The sequence below is a fragment of the Coniosporium apollinis genome (genome assembly GCF_000281105.1).
Source record: "Coniosporium apollinis CBS 100218 chromosome Unknown supercont1.39, whole genome shotgun sequence".
In the NCBI taxonomy this organism is placed as follows: domain Eukaryota; kingdom Fungi; phylum Ascomycota; class Dothideomycetes; genus Coniosporium; species Coniosporium apollinis.
In genome coordinates, this window is record NW_006913301.1 from 289,044 (window position 1) to 313,421 (window position 24,378).

The 24,378-nt window shown below is 54.4% G+C and overlaps 12 protein-coding genes across 12 annotated transcripts; 3 read left to right on the forward strand and 9 right to left on the reverse strand.

Moving 5' to 3' along the window:
* Positions 1–101: 101 nt before the first annotated feature.
* W97_07212 (cytochrome P450) lies at positions 102–1,971 on the reverse strand (the record flags this gene model as incomplete). The annotated part of the gene is made up of 5 exons (XM_007785191.1): positions 102–1,191; positions 1,243–1,412; positions 1,478–1,501; positions 1,555–1,770; positions 1,834–1,971. 5 exons carry the CDS (start codon positions 1,969–1,971, stop codon positions 102–104), a joined length of 1,638 nt encoding a protein of 545 aa, XP_007783381.1.
* A 1,178-nt stretch (positions 1,972–3,149) lies between these two features.
* On the reverse strand, positions 3,150–5,092 carry W97_07213 (uncharacterized protein; the record flags this gene model as incomplete). Its single annotated transcript, XM_007785192.1, has 4 exons — positions 3,150–3,443; positions 3,498–4,630; positions 4,696–4,989; positions 5,050–5,092. The coding sequence occupies 4 exons, from the start codon at positions 5,090–5,092 to the stop codon at positions 3,150–3,152; spliced, it is 1,764 nt and encodes a 587-aa protein (XP_007783382.1).
* Positions 5,093–6,391: 1,299 nt separating this feature from the next.
* Positions 6,392–7,224, forward strand: W97_07214 (uncharacterized protein; the record flags this gene model as incomplete). The annotated part of the gene is made up of 4 exons (XM_007785193.1): positions 6,392–6,421; positions 6,482–6,566; positions 6,617–6,890; positions 6,984–7,224. The coding sequence occupies 4 exons, from the start codon at positions 6,392–6,394 to the stop codon at positions 7,222–7,224; spliced, it is 630 nt and encodes a 209-aa protein (XP_007783383.1).
* Positions 7,225–7,696: 472 nt separating this feature from the next.
* On the reverse strand, positions 7,697–8,760 carry W97_07215 (uncharacterized protein; the record flags this gene model as incomplete). Its single annotated transcript, XM_007785194.1, has 3 exons — positions 7,697–7,895; positions 7,969–8,410; positions 8,469–8,760. The coding sequence occupies 3 exons, from the start codon at positions 8,758–8,760 to the stop codon at positions 7,697–7,699; spliced, it is 933 nt and encodes a 310-aa protein (XP_007783384.1).
* A 490-nt stretch (positions 8,761–9,250) lies between these two features.
* Positions 9,251–9,724, reverse strand: W97_07216 (uncharacterized protein; the record flags this gene model as incomplete). Its single annotated transcript, XM_007785195.1, has 2 exons — positions 9,251–9,535; positions 9,599–9,724. The coding sequence occupies 2 exons, from the start codon at positions 9,722–9,724 to the stop codon at positions 9,251–9,253; spliced, it is 411 nt and encodes a 136-aa protein (XP_007783385.1).
* A 1,276-nt stretch (positions 9,725–11,000) lies between these two features.
* W97_07217 (uncharacterized protein) lies at positions 11,001–11,513 on the reverse strand (the record flags this gene model as incomplete). The annotated part of the gene is made up of 1 exon (XM_007785196.1): positions 11,001–11,513. One exon carries the CDS (start codon positions 11,511–11,513, stop codon positions 11,001–11,003), a length of 513 nt encoding a protein of 170 aa, XP_007783386.1.
* Positions 11,514–12,568: 1,055 nt separating this feature from the next.
* Positions 12,569–13,905, forward strand: W97_07218 (phosphomannose isomerase type I; the record flags this gene model as incomplete). The annotated part of the gene is made up of 3 exons (XM_007785197.1): positions 12,569–12,770; positions 12,824–12,960; positions 13,018–13,905. The coding sequence occupies 3 exons, from the start codon at positions 12,569–12,571 to the stop codon at positions 13,903–13,905; spliced, it is 1,227 nt and encodes a 408-aa protein (XP_007783387.1).
* Positions 13,906–14,178: 273 nt separating this feature from the next.
* W97_07219 (uncharacterized protein) lies at positions 14,179–15,669 on the reverse strand (the record flags this gene model as incomplete). Its single annotated transcript, XM_007785198.1, has 1 exon — positions 14,179–15,669. The coding sequence occupies one exon, from the start codon at positions 15,667–15,669 to the stop codon at positions 14,179–14,181; it is 1,491 nt and encodes a 496-aa protein (XP_007783388.1).
* An 806-nt stretch (positions 15,670–16,475) lies between these two features.
* On the reverse strand, positions 16,476–17,059 carry W97_07220 (uncharacterized protein; the record flags this gene model as incomplete). Its single annotated transcript, XM_007785199.1, has 2 exons — positions 16,476–16,731; positions 16,794–17,059. The coding sequence occupies 2 exons, from the start codon at positions 17,057–17,059 to the stop codon at positions 16,476–16,478; spliced, it is 522 nt and encodes a 173-aa protein (XP_007783389.1).
* A 1,708-nt stretch (positions 17,060–18,767) lies between these two features.
* W97_07221 (aspartate aminotransferase) lies at positions 18,768–20,212 on the reverse strand (the record flags this gene model as incomplete). Its single annotated transcript, XM_007785200.1, has 4 exons — positions 18,768–18,869; positions 18,926–19,273; positions 19,329–20,048; positions 20,102–20,212. The coding sequence occupies 4 exons, from the start codon at positions 20,210–20,212 to the stop codon at positions 18,768–18,770; spliced, it is 1,281 nt and encodes a 426-aa protein (XP_007783390.1).
* Positions 20,213–20,521: 309 nt separating this feature from the next.
* On the forward strand, positions 20,522–22,626 carry W97_07222 (uncharacterized protein; the record flags this gene model as incomplete). Its single annotated transcript, XM_007785201.1, has 2 exons — positions 20,522–20,978; positions 21,029–22,626. The coding sequence occupies 2 exons, from the start codon at positions 20,522–20,524 to the stop codon at positions 22,624–22,626; spliced, it is 2,055 nt and encodes a 684-aa protein (XP_007783391.1).
* A 202-nt stretch (positions 22,627–22,828) lies between these two features.
* Positions 22,829–24,334, reverse strand: W97_07223 (uncharacterized protein; the record flags this gene model as incomplete). The annotated part of the gene is made up of 1 exon (XM_007785202.1): positions 22,829–24,334. The coding sequence occupies one exon, from the start codon at positions 24,332–24,334 to the stop codon at positions 22,829–22,831; it is 1,506 nt and encodes a 501-aa protein (XP_007783392.1).
* Positions 24,335–24,378: the final 44 nt, after the last annotated feature.

Genomic DNA, 24,378 nt, shown 5'->3' on the forward strand with positions numbered 1-24,378 from the left:
CCGCTATGTACTCCTCTGAGAGAACCATATGCTACAATTGCTACGTAATGCACGGTTGGCCGGTAGGTTCGCGGACTTCAACCATGCCTTTCGGCCTCTGTCTAGTCCTGCAAGTTCTTATCCACGCTCGGCAGCGCCATTCCCTCCGGCACGCTCTTCCATTGCATGCTCACCGGGTCCAGTTGCTGCTTCGCCTCTTCCCACTCCTTGGTAACCATATCCGCCCTCTCCTTGCTCCTTGGCACAATTCTGGCCTGAAACGGTTCGGGCATACAAACGAACCCCTGCGTCAGCTTCTCGATGTCTGGGATAATTGGCTTTCCTGCCATATCAACAGCCGGCTCAAAATTAAACGCCCACAGCATGCGTGAGACGCCGAGAAACAAGCTCCGCTCCGCAACATGGATACCCGGACATATACGGCGCCCGGCTCCGAAAGTAAAATGATCACGTTTCGACGCATCAGGGTTACTTGCGGCATCGGATGCGTTTAGAAAGTCATCGGCATAGCGCTCCGGATCGAAGCGGCGAGGATAGGGATATCGTTTCGCGTCCATGTTGATGCTCCAGACATTGTTGAGGACCCCGGCACCGGCTGGGATGTGGTAACCCATGTATTCGTCATCCTTTGTCACCGCATGAGGTACGGCTCCTAGTATGGTCGTTGGCATCCAGCGGAGACACTCCTTGACACAGCCACGGATGTACTGCAGGTTCGGCTCGTCGTCCATGTCCGGTAAGCGGTTGGGTCCGACTACACGGTCGATCTCATCCTGGGCCCGCTTTTGGACATCCGGGAAGACGACCATGGCGAGCAGGAAGCCCGTCAAAGTGCTCGAGGTAGTGTCCGACCCGGCTTCAAGTAGCGTCCCAGATATATACGCGGCTTGGTCGTCGCTGAGACCCTCGGCTTCTTGGATCTTGGCAAGGTTGACGCAGAAGCAGGGCTTGGCAGTACCACTCATGATGGCTTGCTTGCAATTGAGCCAGTGCTTCAGGTAGAGACGTTTCTCGTGCTCGTGAAGCTCCTTGGCCTTCTTCTGAGTTGGAAGCACCCAATCAGGCAGCCGTCGTAGAATGGGGAAAAAGTCGATGAGCGCGGCGGTGCCGGTCTGGTTGATAATCGAGAACTTCTCGAAGCCCTCGAAGAGCTGCTTCACGTCTTCGTTCTCGTATTCGGGCGAGCGCCAGCTGTCGATATCAGCATCCGTCACCGCTGCTGAGAGGTAGCCACGGTCTTACCCAAACACCATACTTGTGGTTAGCGAGTTGGAGTACCGCCGAATGCTATTCAAGTACTGGTCTGGCTTCTTCAAGAGCTCATAGAGCATCTGTTTGTTTTCCATAACCTGGTAAGGTACGTAAGATCGAGCGGCAGAGACGTTTAGCAAGGCATGGATCATCTTTCTGCACTACAACGGCAGTTCATCAGCCGGAGTGCGACAACACTGTCTAGCATGTGCTTTGGTATACTTACCGACCGCCAGACAGGCCCATATCGCTGTAGTCGTCAGTCAGTAACCGCCCGCTCGCAAAGGATAGAGGTTTGCTTACCATCATCAGCACACGCAACCCTCCGCTGCAAAGAGTCATGCCGATGTACATGTCTTGTCGATCGCTGTAGATGTTACTCCGCTTGTCTAGCAGGTCTTTGACAGCCTGATCGCTTGAAAGGACTATCAAGGTTTTCGTGCCCAGGATCAAGCTGTAGACGGGTCCATACTCCTCGGCCCATTTCTGAAACTGCTTATGGGCGTCATGAGTTGGCATCTAGGAAGATCAGCAAAGCGTTTAAACGTTCTTTTTAACGGAGGGTATGAACTAGATAAATACCTGGTGGATGTTGCCCAGAACCGGCAAGGTTGGCGGACCAGGAGGATACCCCTTTGGCCTCCTGCCTACTCGCAAGAGGCGTAGAACGAGTAAGGAAAATGCAATGAGTGCTAAAACCGAAGCGATGCTAAATCCCATTGTCGAAGCTGCTCAAGAGGGCTTTGAGTGGTGAAGGTAGAGGGTTGTCAGGACAGCGAAGAGAATGGGGAATGAAGTTCTTATGCAGAGCAGAAAGCGTGTATACCGAATCCGGGCTCTGCATGAAGAGCATTTAGTAAAGCCCCGCAACTGCGAACCGCGTTTCTATGCCAAGTCCATGGACGTTTGGTACAGGTGGTGAATGCGGGGGATCAACATCGCCGTCAAAACGGCAGGCGCGTCCTGCGGACGTTATCCGAACCGTAGAAACCTACCTAGACACGCTCCGCCATATACGGCAATTACTAGCCGAAGCAAGGCAAATCTCCTTACCGCAGGACGGCCATGCCGCGCCTTGGTGGATTGTTGCGGAAGCTGTGAATGGCATTTTGAAAACGCACACCATATCACGTGGATACGGTTATCTCAATCAAGTTTTAAGATACAGAAAGCCGCAAGCTACGAGGGAAACAAAGCAAAGAGGCGAAACCATTGCACAGTGAGACCGCCTGCCCATTTCCGCAAGCCGTATAGTAAACCATGTATCGACGTCAGGCCATGTGTCGATGAGCGGTCGTCTCGTCGCCAGGTTTCGCTTCAGCCGGGTTTGTAAACAAGAAGAAATAGCTATTGCAGGTCAAGCAATCATGCATCAGAGCAGGGACCAGCATATGCATGTGTAGCCGCCGACAACTCCAGTATGTCCAAGGCAAGGAGTCCGCGTTCGAAGAATCAGATGTTGAGCTCACGCCGGTGAACATAATGCGTCAACGAGGTGGTGAGAAGTCAAGAGATGAGTGTCCAGGCTACGACCGGAGCATTCAGTGCGTGGTCAATCGTTGGATGAGCAAGTGCGGCCATTTCATAATCGTTCTTCAGACCGCAAGAGGTCCGTTGCAGGTCGAGATGTTCATTGATCCGAAGGAAGCAGTCAAGCACGACAGCGCAGCAGGTGATCAGTCCAGCATCGAGCATCAGCCATGTTTCAGTGAGATCAGCGAGATTGACGAGTGCGAGTCAGAGCAGTCGAGGACGAGCAGGCGAGCAATCCAAGTCAGGCCACAAGGTGAGAGAGCGGCGACATAGCCCAGGTGTCATGCATGCATGCAATCAGTCGTCGAGTGCAACAAGCTCAAGTGCATCAACGAACGTCACGGCGGACATGTCACGCGGTCGGTCTAGGCTCCGGGTGGTCCTTGTTGCCCACCTTGGCCCTGTGCTGCTTGCTGGGCCATGGCGGCATACCACATCGCGGCGTAGTTCTGATATCCGCCATATGCGGCATATGGGTCAGCGGCACCAGCATCGCCTCCGACGACAGGGGGAACGCCCTGTTGCACTTGAGGCGGCATTCCCTGTCCTGCGCCCTGAGCATAGGGCGGCTGCTGCTGTGGTTGTGAGTAACGGTCACTATAGTTGTCGTTGTCACGTCCACCTCCACGGCCGCCTCCTCTCGCACCGTTCTTCTCACGCTGCGCAGGGGTTAGCCTCAACATCCGACATACACAAGAGGGTCGGATCCTTACTACCGTATCCACTTTGTCCCAGATAGCCCGTTTGGCAGCCTCGATGGCACTCCGCGTTCCAACGAGGCCGATTTCTCGTTCGACGTCCGGACCGGTCGCCTGAGAAACGTTGATTTTGCATCCAGTGGAGTTCTGCATCTCCTTGATGGTCTCGCCGCCCTTGCCAATGATCATGCCAACGGACTCGGAAGGAACAGAGATAGTGTCGTTGATCTTGTTATTCCCGCCATCGCTACCGGCGTAATTGTCGTTGCCGTGGGAGCCGTGTCCTCCGCCGCCACGTCCAGGGTCCCGCTGCTGGTTGCCCTGCATCTGTGTCCTGGTGTCGCTGTCCACAATCTCCATAATGAGCTCCTTGGCATGGGCAGCAGCCTGCGGTGTTCCGATCAAGTTCACTGGACGGAGGCCGTTGATGCTTTTGTTTTCACCCACGATATTGACATGACAGCCGCTTCGTTCCTGTAAGTCGCGGATCGTTTCTCCACCACGACCAATGATCAGTCCAACGGTTCGATCTGGCACCATTATCTGGACGCTGTTCTCCCCTTCACGAAGTGCGGGTTGATTCCCCTTGTTCTGATCCCCTCTTCCTCCACCTCTACCCCCGCTACTGCCGCCACGATTGGCCTGCGGAACGTCTCTCGCTGGATTTCCACCGTTCTCATTGATGATGCGATTAATCTCTCTTTTCGCTTCAGCACGCGCCCGAGGGTTGCCGGTGATTTTGCATTGCCGCTGCGGTCCGGATTGGTCTGGGCCAGTTATGAATTGTATCCTGGTGCCCGAATCCTGTTCCACACGACGTAGATTTTCTCCCTGCCGTCCAATTACCAGACCCACAAGGGCCGAGTCAACCATGATCGTCTCCACGTTCTCGTCATCAGCGCGACCTGGCGGCGATCGGTTCCTGGTCGCCGTGTAGCGGGCAGGAGAGAACGCTTCACGTCCACGAGGCGCTGGCGAGCGCGAGCGATCCCTACCGTACGGATTGCCGCCTCTTCGTGGGTCGTCCCGCCGTTCATCACGGTAAGGGTTGTAGCTGTCGCGAACTTCTCGCCGTGGTGGAGAACGTGAGTGCGATCGCGAGCGGCGGTATTGGCGTCCAGCGAGTCTAGGATCTTCGCGCGGAGGAGCTGACAAGGTCAAAGTTAATGGAATGCTTGCGCGAAGGTCGGCGAAGCGTCGGAAGGATATCTACCTGCACTACCGCGCCCTGCTTCGTACGCTAATCCCTTCTCTGCTGCAATCCCTCTTGCCTTTGCAATTGCATCGGCAATGCTGACCGAACCAGTGCTAACCGGCTTGATTGCACTTATATCCAGACTGCCCGTGTTTGAGGGTTGCGGCAAGGCGTACCCAGGTATTCCAGTTTGTGGTGTTGAAGCAGGCATCATTCCCGGATAGCCTTGAGGGAGACCCGGCGCCATGAGTTGCGGCGGCTGTGGAGGTTGTTGCGGCGTCTGAGAAGGGGTTGCGCCAGGTCGCTGGGCAGCTTGAATTGGTCCGTTAGCTGCCGCCTGACGTTACAGTTAAAGTCGGAGAAGCGACTCACCTAGGGCTGCCAGGATCGAGGAAATATCAGGTTGCGCTGCCATGTTGAAGGTCGTAAGTTCGGGTGAGATTGTTGGATGATGTCGCGCGTTCTCGTATTCAAAGTGTGTAGCTGACGAGGATACCCGCGCAGTCTGTTGGGAGTAGTCTATCGACAGAAGGAGATGAAGTTTGAGTGAAGTGCCAAAGCGGTGAGTGAAGGGAAAATCGAGGTGGTTTGAAAGAAGCTCCGCCGAAACAGGCGCTAGCGGCTTGGCGGGCCCCTCGGTCGACAAAGCGGAAAATCCTTCGACCGCGTTCGGAATCGAGTGAAGAGTGATGAAGATAGTTGACGGTCACGTGGAAGGCTGTTTATAAACCGGTCAACGACAGAAAAACCTGGTGTCACTGAGCTTGGTAAAGTACAACATGGCATCTTTCTGTAGACATCGTATCACTTATACGGATCTAGTGTGAACCCCAATTGTGTCTGCGCAGTTGGTTGGAATAATCACTTCAGCAAACCCATCTGCAAGTTCAGAATCTAAAAGGCAGAGAAAACTCCATCTCTTCCGCAGCGTCTTTATGATTGCGGACCAGTCCTCCTTCCTCAAGTGGTCCTTTCTTCCTTTACTTCTCGTATCATCATGCTTCCTGAATGAGTGGCCATGAAACTCAGATATCGCAATCCTCTACTATAAGGTCCATGGAAGAAACCAAATGTCCATCCCATATATCCAGTTTGATCTGGAGGACATCCCCTTAGAGCCGCAACTAAACCGGAAGCAACAATTAAGACCACTTTGCAGAGGCAATACATACAGTTAATTGGAGTCACGCAAACCGTCACAATCATGCCTGGAAGTTCGATAGTTGAACGAGATGCTAACCAGCAGCAACATCCGCACCTAGGTTTACAATTCATCCACATGCTTCCGGCACTTGAGCAGGCTGTGCTGGAGCACAATTCTCTTTTCAATACTTTATATCGAGACCTCTCCGTCAAGGTACTCAATCAAGACGGTTCCTCAAAAGATTCAAACGGGCAAACAACGCAAGCACAGCTTGATGAAGTACGAAACTCGGTCTCAATTCTGGGAACTTGAGGATGTAATATGGGTTCCCAAAGCCGGCAGCTGATCGGCTCCAGGCACTATGGTCAAAACGGACAGACGCAGCGAGGCGCCAAGTGCTCTTATCTTCCCTTGAGCACGCTGCAGTCCACGATACGGAGCTACCAATTGAGGTAGACACCTCACACGTCGGCTCTATAAACCGGACCGCGCTGATAGTGGGAGCTTCGAGAAGCAATACAGCTCGTCTCGCTAGGACTACAGGGGCAAGTGACGGCCGAGGACCGTGAAATGCTAGACGGTGATATCGGATTCTTCCTAGTACGCCTTCAATTGACGTGACCCGAATCTCAGCATTCATCCGTCTTAACCACGACGTAGGAGAGCATCAACCCAGTCTCCGCAGCAGTATCAGACCACCTCACCACCATCGCCAAGCTCTTGACCCAAATTGCGTACCCAGAGGGTATGTCCTGCAACCTGCATTGGCCCACATCCTACTAATGCTTGACATAGACTACTTAAACCACAACGCCCAATCACTCGTCCCAAGCCTCCGAGCAACCGCTGTGTCTCTCCGTCAGGACAATGCATCAAAAGCTTCTTCCGTCGCCTGCAAGCGCACAGCCGTCGCTGACCTCGCTTCCGCAGTCCTAGCAACCCACCGCCAGCTCCTTGAAACCGGCATCCGCATCCTCGAGCAGACAATGCATGGAGCTGTTGCCCGCGGCGTGCGCGCACGGGCAGAGCATCTGGCCGTCGTTGCGAAGGGGATGGAATTGAAGCTTAGGTAAGTGCTGGTAAACCGACAGCCAGCTGCCATCTAGACATGCTACAGACCTTGTGGCCTGGTAAAGGACGGCCTCGCGCTGACGCTGCGTAGGATAATAACGCAGACCCAGACACCAGACGAGGAGCTGCTTTCAGCGCTCGAAGCGTACACCTCGCATCTGGCGACTACGACAAAGGCGCTTCTGTTACGGGAAAAGACGGCGAAGGGGATGCTGCAGCGGTATGAAGCCGCTGGGCTGGGTATGGAGGATATTGCTGCGAGGTACGCGAGGGTCTGCAAGGAGACTGAGGACGTCAAGGGGGAAATAGAGATGCTTGGGGCAAAGACGTGAGAGCGTAGGGAATTCAAAGCAAAATCGTAGGAGAAGCATTGGCGGCGCCGCGCTTGACACGGGCCCAGTTGTGGCATGTAAGAGACTCCGAGTCACAGGCATCTGGAGCATTGGAAGGAAGCTTATCACACGTATGATTCATGCTTAACAGGTGGAGCTGTCTTCGGCAACATCTGCGCTGGAACTGCCCTCCACGCTTTATGGGCGCTTGTTAGATGAAGATTTGGGACAGCAGCCCGCGCCGGTACAATGGCCAGCAAACAATTATATGCATGGAGCTGCCATAACGCCAATACTCACGTTTAAAGACCTCTTTCAATCATCACGTCCTACAGACAGCCCGTTAAAAGCCACGACTCCTTAGATGATGCTATCCTGCACAAATGTCCCTGACGCCAGACCAGATCTTTCACTCATATCCCGAATATGGAGCGGGACCCCGTTAAACGCAACAATGTACCGCGTCACGGGGTCAGGAGGCCACCTTCGCGAAGTACGGCGCCATTTCCTCCTCGCAGTGCCTAGGCGCCTTGTCGCACCCATAGAAATGCGCCACGAAATCACCTTCTTGATACACACCCCCGGGGTTGTTCCCCTTTTCGTCCTTGACGTATGAGTTCATAATCCGCTGCGGGACAAGCGCGAGCTTCGCCAATATCGTGCCGTGCCACCTAGACAAATTAGCTCGCGATCTTCCAGGGTTGGTTTCTGACCAGCCTCGTAGCGGACGAATGGGTAACGTACTGCACGATATGCTCAAGCGCGTGCCCTTCAGCCCTTTGGAAGTTGTAGCTCCGGTACAGTGGATCAAACCACGCGTCCAGAAGATATTTCGCCCACTCTCCTCTCCTGAGTATGAAGATCTCACTGCCGAGCCCTTCTTTGTCCTGCGTCAACACCATGTCGATCCTGTCGCCCTTGAGGTGACTAAAGGTCTTGATGACGCTGTCGGGCGGCACGACGGGCTGGTCGACGATCATGAGGTTCTCTAAGCGCGAGGGCGAGAGTATGTGTGAATCCAGCGGGAGGGAAGGATTCATGATGAGGGCGAGCGGGGAAAGATAAAGGAAGTGGGTCGAGTGGGGGTGGAGAGCCATGGCGTGGCGCATGGAGGGAACTTTGGACCAGGAGTGCGGAGAATCGCCGAGGGGGTAGTCGGAGGTGTGGGGGAAGAAGGTCGCGTAGCCTGTGGGATTGAGGTCAGTGGATGGCTTGGGGGAACTCGAAGTGCAGGGAGCGCACACCGTGTCGCGCGGCATAAGCTTTCCGGTTCTGTTTTATCTTCTCGTTGAAGGCATCGCCCTTGTTCTTGTCCAGGGTGGTGACTATGACGACGGGTGATGTGCCGGCGGGTATGGCTTCGGTGATGGAGGAGGAACCGAAGAGCTTGGACAGCATGTAGAGGCCGGCGATGCAGCCGAGAGCGACGAGAGCGATGAGTTGGAGCCTGCTCCTCCGTAGAAGAGGTGATCTAGTCTGGCGCAGGGCGTACGGAGGAGGATGTGAGGTTTTCCGAGGCGGAAACGCGAAATGCATGTTGAGGCCGAACGCTCCGGGGAGCGCTGGAGAGGCTGAGGTATAGCTTCCGGGAAGATGGCTCTAGGGCGCGCGTGTTGGCGAACTGGCCTACAGGGAGTTCTGAATTTTGTGGACGGAAGTTGTCAAGGCGTCATGGTGTTAGTCGGCGATTGTAGGGCGTACGGACTCGAGCGATGTGGAGCCCCTAAGCGTTTGTCGAGCGTTTTGTGGTGCGTATATTGTAGCTTCAAGGTTGACGCTCACACGCTCAAGACGACCGTCAAGGGTCTAGAAACGGTTGGCTTTTGTCACGTGCCAGGTACGCTTGTGCGCTTGTCCGCACGGGCAGTCCATCAAGGTGCAGGACAAGTAACTCCTTCGAATCGCTACACACGCACTATCGACAATGCCTACTACAGCACCTACAGCACCAAGCATTTTGTTCTACCACCACAGCCACCGCGTCGCTGTTCGCTCCATCGAACCACCCTGCATGACTCGTCGCAGCTTAGGACCCGCCCGGCGGCAAGAGAGCCGGGATTGGCGCGCCATCCACCCTTCCTCCAGACGCAAGCTTGAAGACATCGATGACCGCAGTTCCCGTGTTGAAGTCTGCTGCCCACTCCGCAACGTAGCTCCCGTAGTTTGTGTAGAGATACTCCTCTTCGCGCGTAGTGAAGCTGACACGACCGAAGCCATGGAGCGCGTTGTTGGCATATTGGGTTACGCCGCCAAAGGAGGCGAGTATGACGGCTGACGTGCTGGTGTTGAGATTGAGAGTGTTTTCGTAGAACTGGAGGAGGATGTGAGAACTTGTTATGATGACAGAGGGGCTAAACAAGGCGGCAATACGTACGCTGATGGTGTTGTTCGTATTTGGCGCGAACAGCTCGTACGCGGCGCCCACGGGTACGATGGTCGCTTCAATGGCGCCGGTCACGTTGCCTGCGCAGTCGTCACTCTGAAGTCTCTCCACCAACATGATGCTGGTTGAGTAGAATGGCGAATCACGAACCTCCAAGGTTTGCAACTGTTGCAGCATCGCCCCGTAGAGTGGTGCTGTTGACTGGATAGTTTACCAAGAACGAGATTTGGATGAAGGGTGTAAGCTGCGGTGGATTGAAGGTTGAAGCGTCTGTGTTTTGAGCGCGGACAAGAGTAGGGAAGCAGACAGTAAGAGCGGCCAAGAATTTAGCAAGACAAATATACATAGTCGCTGTTCGCTCAGATTGATGGAGGCGGTTCGTTGAATGGGAGAGATGTAATTCTAGAAGGAAGGAAAAGGGGAAGATGAAACCATTATTTATCCTACCATGAACTTATTTAGACACAAGAGGATATCTTACGTGCATTACGTGCGTTGTATGTGAAGTGCGTCGAGTCTGTTGCGTGTTCTGTCGAAGCCGCGCATCGGATCGTGTAATCTTAATTGTTGGCGCAAGGGTGACTTGAGAAAATGACGGCGGGGCTCACGTGAGCTGCTACAGTATGAGGGATGCATTATACGCACAGCCTTAGCACTATACACTACGAAGAGATAGCAATCGAGCACAATGCATTGTCCGGTCTGTAACTATGTACGGCCGTCACCAGCCAGCGCCTTGCCCTTTATTCTCAATCAAAGAAGACATTCTAGACTCTGTCTGCAACAATGCCATTGTTGTGCCGGTGAAAGTGGACCTCAGGACGGTGTATTTGCACATAAAAGGGGGCGAAGCTGCCATGAAATGTCCATCCAGCGCATCCACTTCCGTCGGAGAAGTGTACTCTTGTTGATCGAGAAACATCGTCGACTACCAATAGTCCAACACTGACCCAGCAGTCGTCGCGTCCGTTCGGGCACTCAGAACGAAGAAGTACCATAACTGATAGGTGGTCCATAGCACACCATGACAAACCGTGTCACCTTCAGCGACCGCGAACAGTTCTGGAGGCAAGCTGGCTCGATCAATCCCGCAGAGATCCCTGTAGATGCCGGGGGTTGCCCCATCTGCAACGAGGCATTCCCGGACCATGACTGTCCGGATATGAGGGCTGTACGTACGCAGTGCGGCCATTTTTTCTGCCTTGACTGTTTGTCGACTTGGTTGAATGGCACGCCTGAGAGCCAGGGTAGCAACACTTGTCCAACTTGCAGGCTTGTCCTCTTCGAGGTGGAAACTGATGATGATGATGATAGCGCTGACGAAGGAAGCGACAATGGCGACGAGGTCCAGTATTTTGCTCACTGGATAACCCATCCAAGTCTCGACAACACTCTACTCTCCGAGGACCACCTCTGGCTCGCCGAATATATGCTCGAGGAAGCCGAGCAGCACGTCGACCTCGTGGAAACCAGTGGACTCTGGCACGGTGACGACCGACGCGCAATTATCAGTGGCAACATGCCACTCCCGCCTCACAACGATGCGCCGCATGACACGATTAGCCAAACCCGGCAAAACCTCCGAAGGCTCGCTATCCGGTTCATCACTCGAGAGGTGGTGTGGACGTTGAGCAGGATGGACGGCTTCGAGACTACTCCTCGACTCCTGTATTATCGGCTGGTCCATCTTTGCCGGTGTAACCTCGTTATTAGGATGTATTGTCTTGCTGAGAGGAATGGTCTTCCGCCTAGGACTGAACTGATACAAGATTATCTCGGCGTCGTGTTTCAGATTCGGCGGTGGATGCAGCAGGTCGTTGAATCCCAGATGGACCCATGAACCGGGGTCTCTCTGCGGTAGGTAGGTGTTGAGGTAGGTCGGGGTAGGGTTCTTCTTGTGCTGCATTGGCTGGTGTTTAGGCGCAAGTTTTCCGATGGATAAGGGGTGAGCTTAGAGGACAGATCCCCTCACCCGGCGTTTGAATTTTGCGCGTTAGTCCCTTACTGTCAGCGCTGGTTTCGCTGACAGACTCGCACACTAACCACAAAAAAAGGTGTAAACAATGAAAACTTTGGCTTTGCCGAAACCAAAAAGTTCTCCATGCTATTTCTGTTCATACGTGATACATATAACTTTTCACAGGTGCGCGGCTCTAGCTGTTAAATTTACGAGCGAGTTGGACTTGAGATCATGTTATGGATGAAAAAGGAGTATCAGTTGCATGGAGTGAAGGAAATTGAACGTTTGGTAGACCACACACTTAGCGCATCAACCACCGAAAGTGACCTTCGATCTGTGTCTCGATTATCCCACCTCGATATCCTTAAGGCGCTTTCAGCGCGGCAACGCATTTTTTGAACCACCCTTCGACAACGAGAACGGCCCCAAAACTCCATTCTCAAGGTTTCAGACCGCGTACTCCCTTTAAGGACGTAAGCAACACCAGTTGGAAGAAGGGAAATCTGATGAAAAGTTGGCCCCCACCCCCAGCTGAGGTTCGCAAGCTGACGGTAGAGCCTGACACGTGAGCGGCAAGATGGTGGAGGAGCATCGTCGCTTTCGCAACGACAACATCGCCCTTGCGAAAGCGCGGCGGCCCTGAGCAGCACCTCAGCAGAGCCTCTCCGCTCGCGGAACAAGGCACAATGACGCGCGGAAAGACTACTTACTCGTACCCTTCCCAACGCACTGAGGTCTACTGGGTACCTGACCTGGCTCCGTGAGAAGAGCGGCCCAGAATTGCCGGCCATGATTGGATGAAGTTCACGATGACGTTGATCTTACCAGTGCGAGGTCCAGTCTACCTCATACAAAATATTGGGAGCCAAAACAAAACTTCTCCGCCGGATTGTGCGTTCATGTCATTTTCGATAACTTTAAGCCTCCTTCATCAGAAAACTTGATAGTTTTCCTAGTCTTCCTAGTCTTCACACTGCCCGTACTCCGTAATACCATCCATCATGGTAGAGTCTGTCATCCAACTCAAGTGCGACTGCAACCAGTACCCATGGGGACGCAAAGGCTCCGAGTCGGCGGCAGCGCGCCTCTGCGCCAAAACCCCCGGCACGGACTTCAAGATCGAGGAGGACAAGCCCTATTCGGAGATGCAAGTCCACGTCGTCCATGTCCACCGGGCTTCCACTCGCTTACACACTGTCTTAGGTGGATGGGTACATATCCGGAACTTCCGTCACTCGTTCTTGAGACGGGCGAAGACCTTCAAGACGTTCTCGACAAGCATGCGGAGGAGCTCATTGGCAAGAATGTGCTCCAGAAGTTCGGTCACTCCAAGCTGCCGTACCTGCCGAAAGTCCTCTCCATAGCCAAAGCTCTACCGCTACAGCTTCATCCGGTACAGCAATCTTCGTACATCACCAGCGAGCACTCCGGCTAACCTCCCGACCAACAGAACAAGGAGATGGCCGCCGAACTCCACCGCAAAGACCCAGACCAGTTCACCGACCCGAACCACAAGCCCGAGATAGCCCTGGCCCTCACAGACTTCGAATCCTTCTGCGGCTTCAAGCCCCTCGAGGACATCGAAGCTCTCATGCAGCTCGAGCCCCTCCAGCAATTCCTTCCCGATACCAAAAAGCCCAAATTCGATGACATGACGCTCAAGCACGTTGTCAAAACCATACTGTCCGCATCAGACGAGACAATTGCCGACGTGCAAGCAGCGCTCCTCAAGCAGCCGAAGGAGAAGTTCGGCAAGGACACATACATACCAGACCTCATCCCGCGCCTGCAGGCGCAGTACGATAAGACCGATCCCGGCACCATTGTCGCTTTGATCACGATGAACTACCTGACTCTCAAAGCCGGCGATAGCATCTACATCCCCGCTGACGGCATCCACGCATATCTTTCCGGCGACATAATCGAGTGCATGGCTCGGTCCAACAACGTGCTCAACACCGGATTCTGTCCCCGTGCGGACCGCAACAACGTCGAGCTCTTCTGCAAGTGTCTGACATTCACACCGCATTCGGCCGAGGAAGCCATTCTGAACTCGACGAGCTTTGACAGGAGCAAGAACGGCAAGACGAAGCTGTACGGCCCGCCGATGAGCGAGTTTGACATGCTGGCCACCATATTGTCGAGCGGGGAGAAGGAGACTATAAGCGCACTGGGGGGTCCAAGCATCATGATCAATGTCAACGGCGAGGGCAAGATGAAGGCAGGTGGGAAGTCGTATGATGTCAAGGAAGGCTACGTCTTCTTCATTGGGAAAGACACGGAGACGGAATTCGAGGCGGATAGCGGACTCCAGATCTATAGGGCGTATGTTGAGTAATCGGCTGCATTGTAGGCGCTGAAGAGCGACGAAGTTGATGAGGAGATGTATCAATGAGTATATGAAAAGCATGAAGGGTTCGAAAATGCATGGAACCAGACATGGAAGGGGCTCCAATCGCCTTGGCGGCAGTTTTTCTTGTATTTACGCCCTCTCGGGTCTTTGCTCTGACAGCTCGAATTGTCCGAACATGGCGGTATGTCGACGCGGCATGTACCGTACATCGTCGCATTCCGTAATATACACTGCTGCTCGCGTACCTCACAATCAGCTCTACAAAGCCACGCTTGCAACCTCCTCATACTCCTCGTTTACCACCTCACCTCTCTCATTGAGTGTTTTCTTAGCGCCCATCTTACATATCGCCACCTTATCTATCGTGATTTCCTCCGCCCACACAAAATCCTTGTACCGCTCAATCAGCGCTGTGGCATCGAATCTGAGAGGCGCCCTCGCATCCGGCCCGTGACCTGAGGAAGTATCTGGTAGAGCTTTTGTCCCTTCGTTCTGGCTGCGGGTAGCGTGCCCCTCTTCCTGGACTGGATCATGGCTTGGCTCCGAAGGCGCTGTCCCGGGAACCTCTACAAGGTCACTAGGGATTTCTGGATCTGCCGCTGTCGTGTCCACATCTGCTTGCTGTGACTCGTCTTCCGGGTTCTCGCCTTCCGAATTCTCAGCTCCCTGAGGTGCCCGCACACCTTTCCCCGGCCGCCTCCCTCTCCGCCCACCAGACTTGGCGTAGATAGTGTTCACAATCGTGGCATGTAGCTTCAAAGGCCGGTCGTCTTTGACCATCACCCCAGCATCTGTGAAAGCTCTTCTCAATTCGGTTCCTAGCTTTAGCAAATACCCGCTTGGGTCGTCAGGGGCGGCGTATAGAATGCTTGTTTTTTGGGCTTTTTGCATTGGTTGCAGGCTCCTCAGTGACACTTTTAGAATTCTTGCATCCGATACGGTGGGTGTTGGAAGGGTAAGGGTTACATCCGGCCGCGTGGTCGTAGCGGTCTCGGAGGAGCCGGTTGTGGGTGTGACATCAGCGCCGCAGGTCTCGGTGCCCGCGACCTTTTCGGCGGAAGGTATGTCGTGTAGACCACCCTGGTGCTTGCGGGACGCGTTGCCCACAAGCGCTTCGGAGTGTCCTGTGCGGCTGGTGTCACTGGAGGTGGCGGTCTGGAAGTCTGGAATGAGATTTGGCGGAGATGCAGAAGCCGAGGGGCTAGGAGTAGCATCTCCCGTGGCGGCAGAGGTCGAGGCGGCGGGACGGAGCATGCTGCTGAGATCGAGGGAACGGAGAAGAGAAACTGCTTCTTGGACTCTCTCAGGTGACTGAAGGGACATGACGCCGATGGTGAGGTGGATCGTCCCTAGCGGACGGATAGCTTTTGGAGCTATGGACAAATGTGGTATGCCTGCCGCAGCGCCTGTAGTAGGCGTTGAAGCGGTTATTTGGGCGTTTCGGCTTGACGCAGCACCAACTTCGGATCCGCCCGGGATCTCGTAGCCGCTAAATGTCAAGGCAGACGTGCCGGTGCGTTGGCCTTGGACATCGTTCCTGAAGCGTTGGAGGGAGGCTTCCAACTGCGCGTGCGAAGAGTCGTTCACGAGCGGAGTGCATAAGAAGTGCGTCAACGGAGGCTTCTTAGGAGGCTTTCCGGGTTGCGTTCGCGCGCCTTCCGTGGTTGCTTCTCCTGCTCCGGTTCTCTCAGTACCATCTGCATTTTTTGCATGGACGGCTTTCTGTTTGCGCCGAATAATGCGCGGCATGTTCACGGAAGAACTGGTAATGGCGGTGGTATCCCTGTACTTCTTGCTCTTGCTGAAGGGATTGGAAGATGATAAATAGGTAAAAAACTTCGAAACGCAAACGAGACCCGAACAGCAGAGAAAGGGTACTACAAGACGATATTCAGCTGAGCGCCAAACCGCAGATAGAGTAGTGGATGTCAGGATGCGCATAAGCGGGTAGCAGATTGTTCATCACGAAGATTAACATGTGTGCCCTTGTGATGCCCGACTACTAGTCATTAGCACCAAGCTGTCCAGGTACAAATGATTCGGACAAAACCAATGGAACTGTGAGGTTTGCTTAGTTCTATCGGGCGCGTGCTGGAGGTATTGAAGATGAGAAGTGATGTTCAGCGGATAACTAGCCGCGCGTGTCCGGCAACCAAGCCCGGCGGCAGTAACCGGCGTTTACGCTTGTACATGACAGCTACCTAACGCTTTGCAGCTGGATACCTACGGACACTGGTGCGGCGGTGAAGTTATCAAAGCTCAAGAGGGTACTATACATTACTTAAGCCACAGTTATCTTCGGACGAAAGACCCCAATTTCGGGAACCAGCGCGGCAGGTCGGTATCAAGCGACCCTTCACAAAGCATTGTGGAGCTTGACACGTTTCAATCAATCTGATCTCGGCCGTTTAACGTTACCGAAACGTCGCTAAGCCTGTCCCCAACCCATCGTTCATCCAGTCTCGTGATTAGAGGCTCTCCAGCAACACCAGCGTGATAAGTATGTCTCAGAAACCACCCCTTCAACCAACAATCCAAGGTCTAAACAGATATGATCACTCGTCGTGGTAGAATCTACGCAGCACCTTTTCCACATCGTGAAACTCCTGCTTTGCCTGCTCTATTGTCTTTCTGAGCCGCTTCAGGCAGACGTCGTCGTCTGGCTCGTCCCTTGTACCCGTCTCGTCCTTATTTGCACCAAAATGCTGGATCTTCTCGCAGCTATCCTTGACCTTGGTAAGACCCAGTGTGGCGGATGATCCCTTGAGGAAGTGGCCGAGCTGAGATAATTGTTCTAGGTCGCGCGTTTCGCTATAGCACGGTTAGAATTAGCAGTCGCTCATGCGATTGTGCGGAAGAGAGGATAGACGTACAGAGCCGCGTCCATCTTGTCGAAAGTTGCTTCGGCCTGTTGGAAGAAGTCGAAGACGATGCTCTTGCTGAACTCGCGCTCATCCTCATCCTCATCCATCTCGAGGATTTGCTCGAACGTGGCGGTATCAATGGCGTCGCCCGCTTCTGGCAGCCCAGTAGAACCCTCCTCGCTCTGCATGCCATCTGTTAGCTCGATCTGTATAGGGCTGCCGGTATGATCGACGTGGCTTACCCTGTCTTCGGGATGATCCGTCGCTCGCGCCATCTTTTATGTACGTTCGAACCGTAACCTTTTGGTAGCTATCTTGAGATGCCCACGGCGGTCGGACAGTGTTGACTACAGGAGTCGATGTACGTGTGGGTTCCGGTGGTTCTTTTGTGCTTTGCGCGCAAGCTCGAGGTTGGTAAGGCTGATCGCTATGACGAAAAGAGGGTCCGCAACGTCGAGACCGTTGCTCTGGTCGAGATCGGGATAGGAAGCTACAAGAGGGATCGGCGGGACGTCCTGGGAGGACGAGGGGTTTAGTACCGCCCCGCCGGGTCTGAGACTACTTGGGGAATCACCTGTACCGCGTCGTCAAGAAGAATTTGGGCGGGAATTAGGTAGGCCTTTTTGTGCGACGCTGTTCGAGTGCGGGACGGAGGAGAGGGATCCGGTGCAGAGAGAATGATTAGGACAGAAGACGGGCGGCGTAGAATAGGTGTCTAGCAGGAGAAATAGCGGGCTTGTCAGGTTGAGCTGAGAGCGGAGGTGGGGTCGTCGTCGCTGGCGCACGGTGATTAGGGTGGTGGGTGGGAGAGAGGGAGCGAGTTAGACAAGCGCGTGTGTGGGAGAAGAGCGCCAAGGCCGCCGAAAGCGTGGGAGAAAAGGCATTGTTCGGCGTTGGGCGAAGCCAATTACGGCCAATTGGGCAGAGAACACCTGTTACTTCGGTCGCTCACTCATAACTGTGAGTATCACCCGTGCAAGCACGCAAAGACAGCGTGTCCCCGCGCCCGCCGAGGGAGTGCCTTCAGTTGAGCTGACCCGATTCTGTGGATGACGTTGGAATCCTCGACGTACTCTATTCACCAGAAAACAACGTCGCTGTCCTCAAGCAGGTGGACGCGGCAGATCGCTCTCCTCCTCCCACAATCGTGAAAGGCGTTTCCGTTTCCTGAACATGTTCGGCATCTGGATTGCGTTCCATTGCGCGAAGGGTTGCTGCTGATACATATCTCTGGTGCCGTCGGAGCGCGGACGGTTTTTCAGCACCAAGCATCCTGCATGGCTGCGTCATATCACCAGGACGTGGCGCGCACGTGAAGACCAGTCAACAAAGGCTGAGGCGGAGGCTGAGGCTGAGGCTGCGAGATGCTTTGTCTCGTATGTATCACCCCTCACTCTCCAAGGAATGAGACCACCGAGCCAGTGTTTGTGAGGCAGTAACGTCAACTACTACAATAGTTAATTTGCAAGCTAATCAGTGCCAGCTCGGCTCGCGCACCGAAAGACGGGATCGAGGGGATCCTTCCACCCTTCCCACCACGGCTCCACCCGACGCAAGCACGCAGATCCTGACGACAGTTCGGCCCCCCTTGGCTCCCCCCGGGCCGTCCTCGAACCTTTTCGAGGCGCTTCTTGCCGTGCGATCTTCGGCTCTTTGATGGCTCCGGGCATCGGCCGCCTCTGTGTCTAACCTATGCGGCAAGCGCACGCGCAATGCTTCGACGATCTTGGGACGCTCCTGCTGCGAGTGTTTTAAGGTTTCATGGGGCCCATCTCGTGACATAGCATGCAACCCACTTCAAGAGGTCTATCAATATATAGTACTCATCAGCAAATAATCTCCATCTGTGCTATTTGAAAGCCTGATTATTCTACGGTGAATGGTAGCTGCACGAAGTCGAAACCCCGTTGCGTGCATGGTACAGTCTAAGTTGAGTCTATTTAAGTGCACAGACAGACGCCAGGTGTACAAACGCTAGATCAATCAACCTTTGACCTTGTGGATGGCCTGGGCAAGGCGCCCAACATTGTCAGACGTAATGCCCGCGACAGATATCCTACCATCCTTGGTCGCGTACACAGAGTGCTAGAGTTGTATGTCAGCATCGTTTCGCGGTTACTCAGTGACGGACTGTGACTCACTTCCTTTGCCAGCTTGTCCATCTGCTCAGCGGTAAGACCGGTGTATGCGAACATGCCGATTTGGGAAGTGATGTGGCTCCAATCGTGTTTGCTGCCGAGCTTCTCAAGGTTCTCCTTCAGCAGAGCGCGCATCTTGATGATGCGGTCCGCCATGCCCTTGACCTCACCCAGCCACTGTTGGTTGAGCGATGAGTCGTTGAGGATCTCCGATGCAATACGCGCTCCGTGGACGGGTGGGTTCGAGTAGAGAGGCCGGACGAGGATCTTAATCTGGGAGTCGACGCGCTTCTTCTCTTCTGTTGATTCGCAGACAATGGAGAAGGCACCGACACGCTCGCCGTAGAGGCCCTGGTCGAAAGTAAGCTTGGGCTTAAAAGCGTCTAGAGGCCTAGTGTCAACCCACCATGTTCTTGGCGAAGCTCTGCGCCAGGCATGGCCTGTGGCCCTCGCTGATAAAATGCCTCAAAGCGAACGCATCCTTGGCGGTGTCGCCGCTGGCAAAGCCCTGATAGGCCATGTCGAAGAACGGGTAGTGGCCACCCTCCTTGACCGCGTCGCTAATTGATCGCCATTGGTCCTCGGTAGGGTCGACACCGGTGGGGTTGTGAGCGCAGGCGTGGAGGAGGACGATGCTGCCCTTGGGCATGTTCTTGATGTCCTCCACCATACCCTCAAAGTCAAGACCGATGGTGTCCTTGTTGTAGTACCGGTACTTCTCCACCTTGAGGCCCGAGTCCTTGAAGACGGCATTGTGGTTGGCCCAGCTGGGCGTTGGGATGTAGATGGTCTTGTCCCCGGGATAGAAGCGCTCAAGGAAAGCACCACCTATCCTGAGAGCGCCAGTGCCCGAGATGGATTGTGTGATTGCCACCCTGTCCTCCTTGATGACCTCGGAGTCAGCGCCATAGGCGAGTCGTGCCGCCGCCTTGGTGAACTCGGGGACACCAGTGATGCCAGCATACTCCTTGTTCAGCGCCGCATTGACGACCTTCTTCTCGGCTGACCTGACTGAGGGCAGCACGTACGGCTTGCCCTTGTCGTCACGGTATGCGCCGACACCGAGGTTGATCTTTTCGGGGTGGCTGTCGGCTTTGTATGCTTCTGTGATGCCCAGGATGGCGTCCTGAAGAAACACTTAGTACCGCAGCTCTCAGAGCGTTAACCCAATGGACTTACAGGAGGACCTTGAGGCACTTTCGCCCATGCTGATGCCGCTCTGAGGGAGACATTGATGGCGACTGGCTTCGACGCCACTTGACGTACTGCGGCTCGGGATGAAGCGAACATGGTGATCGACGGAGGTGAAGATTATGGTATGCAGGAACAAGCGTCAGAGAGAGTGTACGGCTTTAAAGGGAGATGAGGATCAGGCCAGACGGACGGCAGGAAGCCCTAGCTCGAACGACTCGGAAACGAGGAACCAAAAGTTGGAGCTCTGGCCTCCCGTCTCCCCCAGACCACAGTTGAGGCGGTAGCTTTTTCTGGGGGGGATCCAGGGGTCTCGGCACTCTTTCTGCCGTTCGCCGACCAAAAGTTTCGGGATGGGCATGAGCCAAGCACCCAAGGAGCATCACGTCTACTTTGCTTCATCGAAGAATGCGTCCGGCGCTACACCGAACCAGCACGCTTTTTTCAAGGCAACTACTGCACACCGATACCTTCATCCCAACCTTTCTCTGTCCAGCGCTGCTCCAGCAGCCTGCAAGAACAGCTACACGCACCCGCCGGCCGCCCCGTCCGGCAAGACCTCTATCCACCTCTGCCGCCGCAACAGCCATCACCGCTGTCTCTGCAGCTCTACCGCCGGACCATGTTGCTGTGAAGCCCAAAGGCGCGACCAGTGCGCTACCTTTGTCGTGCCCCGGCTGCGGTGCGCCAACACAGACGATCGAGCCAAACGAAGCGGGATATTACTCCACCAACAGATCGAACGTCAAAGCATATCTCAATGGAGGCTCAAGACGCGCCTTGGAGGACAAGATCTTCCGATCGGCCGTCCAAAACACGGACAACGATCTCCTAGGAGAACTTGGTATAAAGGAGGCAGCAGCCGGTAGGATGTTACTCGGCGGCGAGCGCAGTTACATCGCTGATTAGATGAAGGCACGCCCGCCAAAGGCTCTGAACCACCTCCCCCAGTATGCGATCGCTGCCACAAGCTGGTCCACCACCACTCTGGTGTATCCATCCACCACCCTTCTCTCGATACCATCGAAGCCATGATATCCCAGTCGCCGCACAAATACAACCATATATACCACGTCATCGATGCAGCGGATTTCCCCATGTCCCTGATACCCAACCTGAACCACAAACTCTCACTCGCGCCCTTGCGCACCCAGAATCGCCGATCAAAGAGCGTCAAGTACCACAAAGGCCGACTCGCTGAAGTAAGCTTTATCGTTACGCGGTCAGATCTCCTTGCACCGACCAAAGAGCAGGTTGATCGTTTGATGCCATACCTTACATCGGTGCTACGAGACGCGCTTGGACGATCCGGACACAACGTACGATTGGGCAACGTGAGATGCGTTAGCTCGAAGCGCGGCTGGTGGACGAAGGAGGTGAAGGAAGACATATACGGTCGCGGAGGTGGTAACTGGCTGGTGGGGAAGGCCAATGTTGGAAAGAGCAAACTTTTTGAAGTGGTATATCCAAAAGGCCGAAATCAGACTGTCGATTTCAACGCTTTGCGCAGCAACGCAGGCCTCGAGGCCAGCAGGGAAGCTGTCGGAAGTAGCAAGGAAGCAACGGATACCGCGACGCAGGATGCACAGGTCACCGGTAACAATCCCAACACCGTCGACTACTTCGACGATGATCCGCAGAATGCGGACTCCTTGCTTCCTCCGCCACAAATGGAGACGGCATATCCGGCGATGCCGATTGTATCAGCTCTCCCCGGTACAACAGCATCACCTATACGGGTACCCTTTGGCAACAACAAAGGTGAGTTGATAGATCTACCGGGCTTGCTCCGGGGCAAGCTGGATACCTACGTTCGTCCAGAGCGCAAGCTCGACCTCATCATGCAGAATCGCATTGTCCCAGAAAGAATTGTCGTCAAACCCGGTCAATCGCTACTGCTCGGGGGCCTCATCCGCATAACGGCGACGACACCGGATCTCGTTCTTCTGGCCTATCCATTCGTTCCGCTTCCAGTCCATGTGACTTCGACCGAGAAAGCAGTGGCCATTCAAAAGGGCGAGCGAGCTACAGGTATTGATCTTATCGTAGAGCCTGGAGCGGGCGAGAAAACCAAATCAGCAGGGAAAACGCAGCTTAGATGGGACACGACTAAGATTCAAGGCGGCCCATTAACTGCGAAATCAGGCGTCGGCCTGAAACCTGAGCGCTTGCCGTTTACCATCTACTCGGCCGACATACTTGTCGAAGGCTGCGGCTGGGTCGAGCTCGTTGCCCAGATTCGTAAGTCGAAACAGCCGAGTAAGGATGAATCAAATGTGGGGGAAGGAGAACTACAATCACCTTCTGAAGAGCGCAGTCCGCCTTCCCATGAATTAACTCCAACTTTTCCGGAGGTTGAGGTTTTCAGCCCCGAAGGTCGCGGTATCGCTGTCAGAAGGCCTATGAACGCATCACAGCTTAACAGCAAGAAGCCGGCGCCTTCCGACGCCAAGAGAAGTAGGCCAAGGCGGAGTATGAGATCTGTCAAGGCGCAGCGGACCTCACAAGCATGAGTAGTAATCTGAGTGCCGATAAATCTCTCCTCGAGAGTTTGACTTGATTGGCCTACCGCGAGCGTCCAATTCCCTTCGAATATGTATCTATGCTCGGTGCGATATGAGCTATCAATTAAAGAAGACTGCTCTTTGGCACACTTTGATCTCTACTCATGCTAGCTTGGGGGCGCCTCCAGTTCGAGCTTACTTCACCCACGCGTCATTGACTCTTGGACTTCGGCATACTGGCAACGGCGCGATCCGCATTGCCCTGAAACGCTACTGGCATACTTGGCGAGTAGGCCCAGTCATGAAGTGGTGTTTCCGGTGTCTCCACCTTCGGCGGAGCACTGTGTGCTCGAGTTAGTGCGTCAGGCCCTATGGCATCCTTGGTGCCACCTGATGATGCAATACTGGCTTCGGGTGATTGCTTATCATCATTGCCCGTCTCCGCCGCAAACGCTGCTTCCTTTTCCTTCTGATCGACTGCACGAGCAATACGGCACCTTCGATTTGTCGCCAAGACGATGCCCAATTGCGTTGCCAGGAGCCACGCGAAGAGGATTGGCAGAGCGCTGTAGATCTGGTTGTTGCAACCGCCGGACCAGATCTGGACAAGAACCTGATATACCGCGTGCGCAGGTAGTGCATAGCCCCAACGGTAGAAACCAGGGGAGGTTTCGAACAAGCCGAGCGAGCTCGTAACGTTCGTGACAATCCATGTCAGGACAAAGAAGGGCATGAAGTGCATCGGAATAAACACAGCACCAATATCGAGGACGAGGAAATTGATGTACATGAAAAGCCATCCAGCCATCCAGGAAAGCACAAACTGGGTGCCGTTGACATCCCAGCCTTCTTTGAAAGCCCAGACATAGCCCATCCAGCACAGAGAGCCGACGAAGGTGTACACTGTCGCTAAGCCCATGCGGATGAGACCGTTGGTCCTTGGTGGGAGTTTACTGAAGAGGTTCAGCTCACTGCTGACCCCATTGATTGCCATGACGAAGAAGAACTGCTGCACGATTGACAGGGCGACCGAAACAGTATTGTACAAGACTCTCGTGCCGTGCGTGGTCGTCTTGATGTTGATGTTCGATGCGACGATAGGATTCATCAAGATGTTCACGGCGGTTTCGTCGGACGTATTCATCGACTGGAGTGCTCGGGTACCATTGATATGGCTGTACACAACTCGGCTCGCCGCAATCAGAGTCTCCATATTTGCTTTGATCAAGCCTTCCGCGGTCGTCGTATACCTTGCTTCGTTCCACAGGTACTGGATGGTTTCCGAGGAGTTGTAGGCTCTCGCGGCGTCCCCGCCCTGTAACGCTGCAGAAAGTCGGGTTGAGGCCCCCGGGAGTGCGTAAATTGCCGCCCAGTAGTCTCCATGGCAGACGGCGGTCCTGATCGAGTCGACTGAAGGATATTGCGCAGTAGTGTGGACTTGAAGTGTTGGGAAGGTTGGCCCCCGAAGAGAACCGTATGCGCCAAGTATCGACTGGCCAATGATGCCGCCGTCATAGTCAACGGCCAGAACATTCAGAGCATGCGCGCGGCTGTTGCTCTTGTACAATGAGCCATAGAGGTAGCACAGATTTGCTAGGAAGAGAAGCTGAAGCAACAAGAAACTAGATGTAACTGCAATAATGAAACCCTTGCGCTGACCATCCAAAACGCTGCCCGTGCGCTGAGAGTCAGATTTGGTGGAGTCCTTGGTTGCCATGATTGTACGAGTCGATGCTTGTGGAAGGAAATTGAACTTGAGGC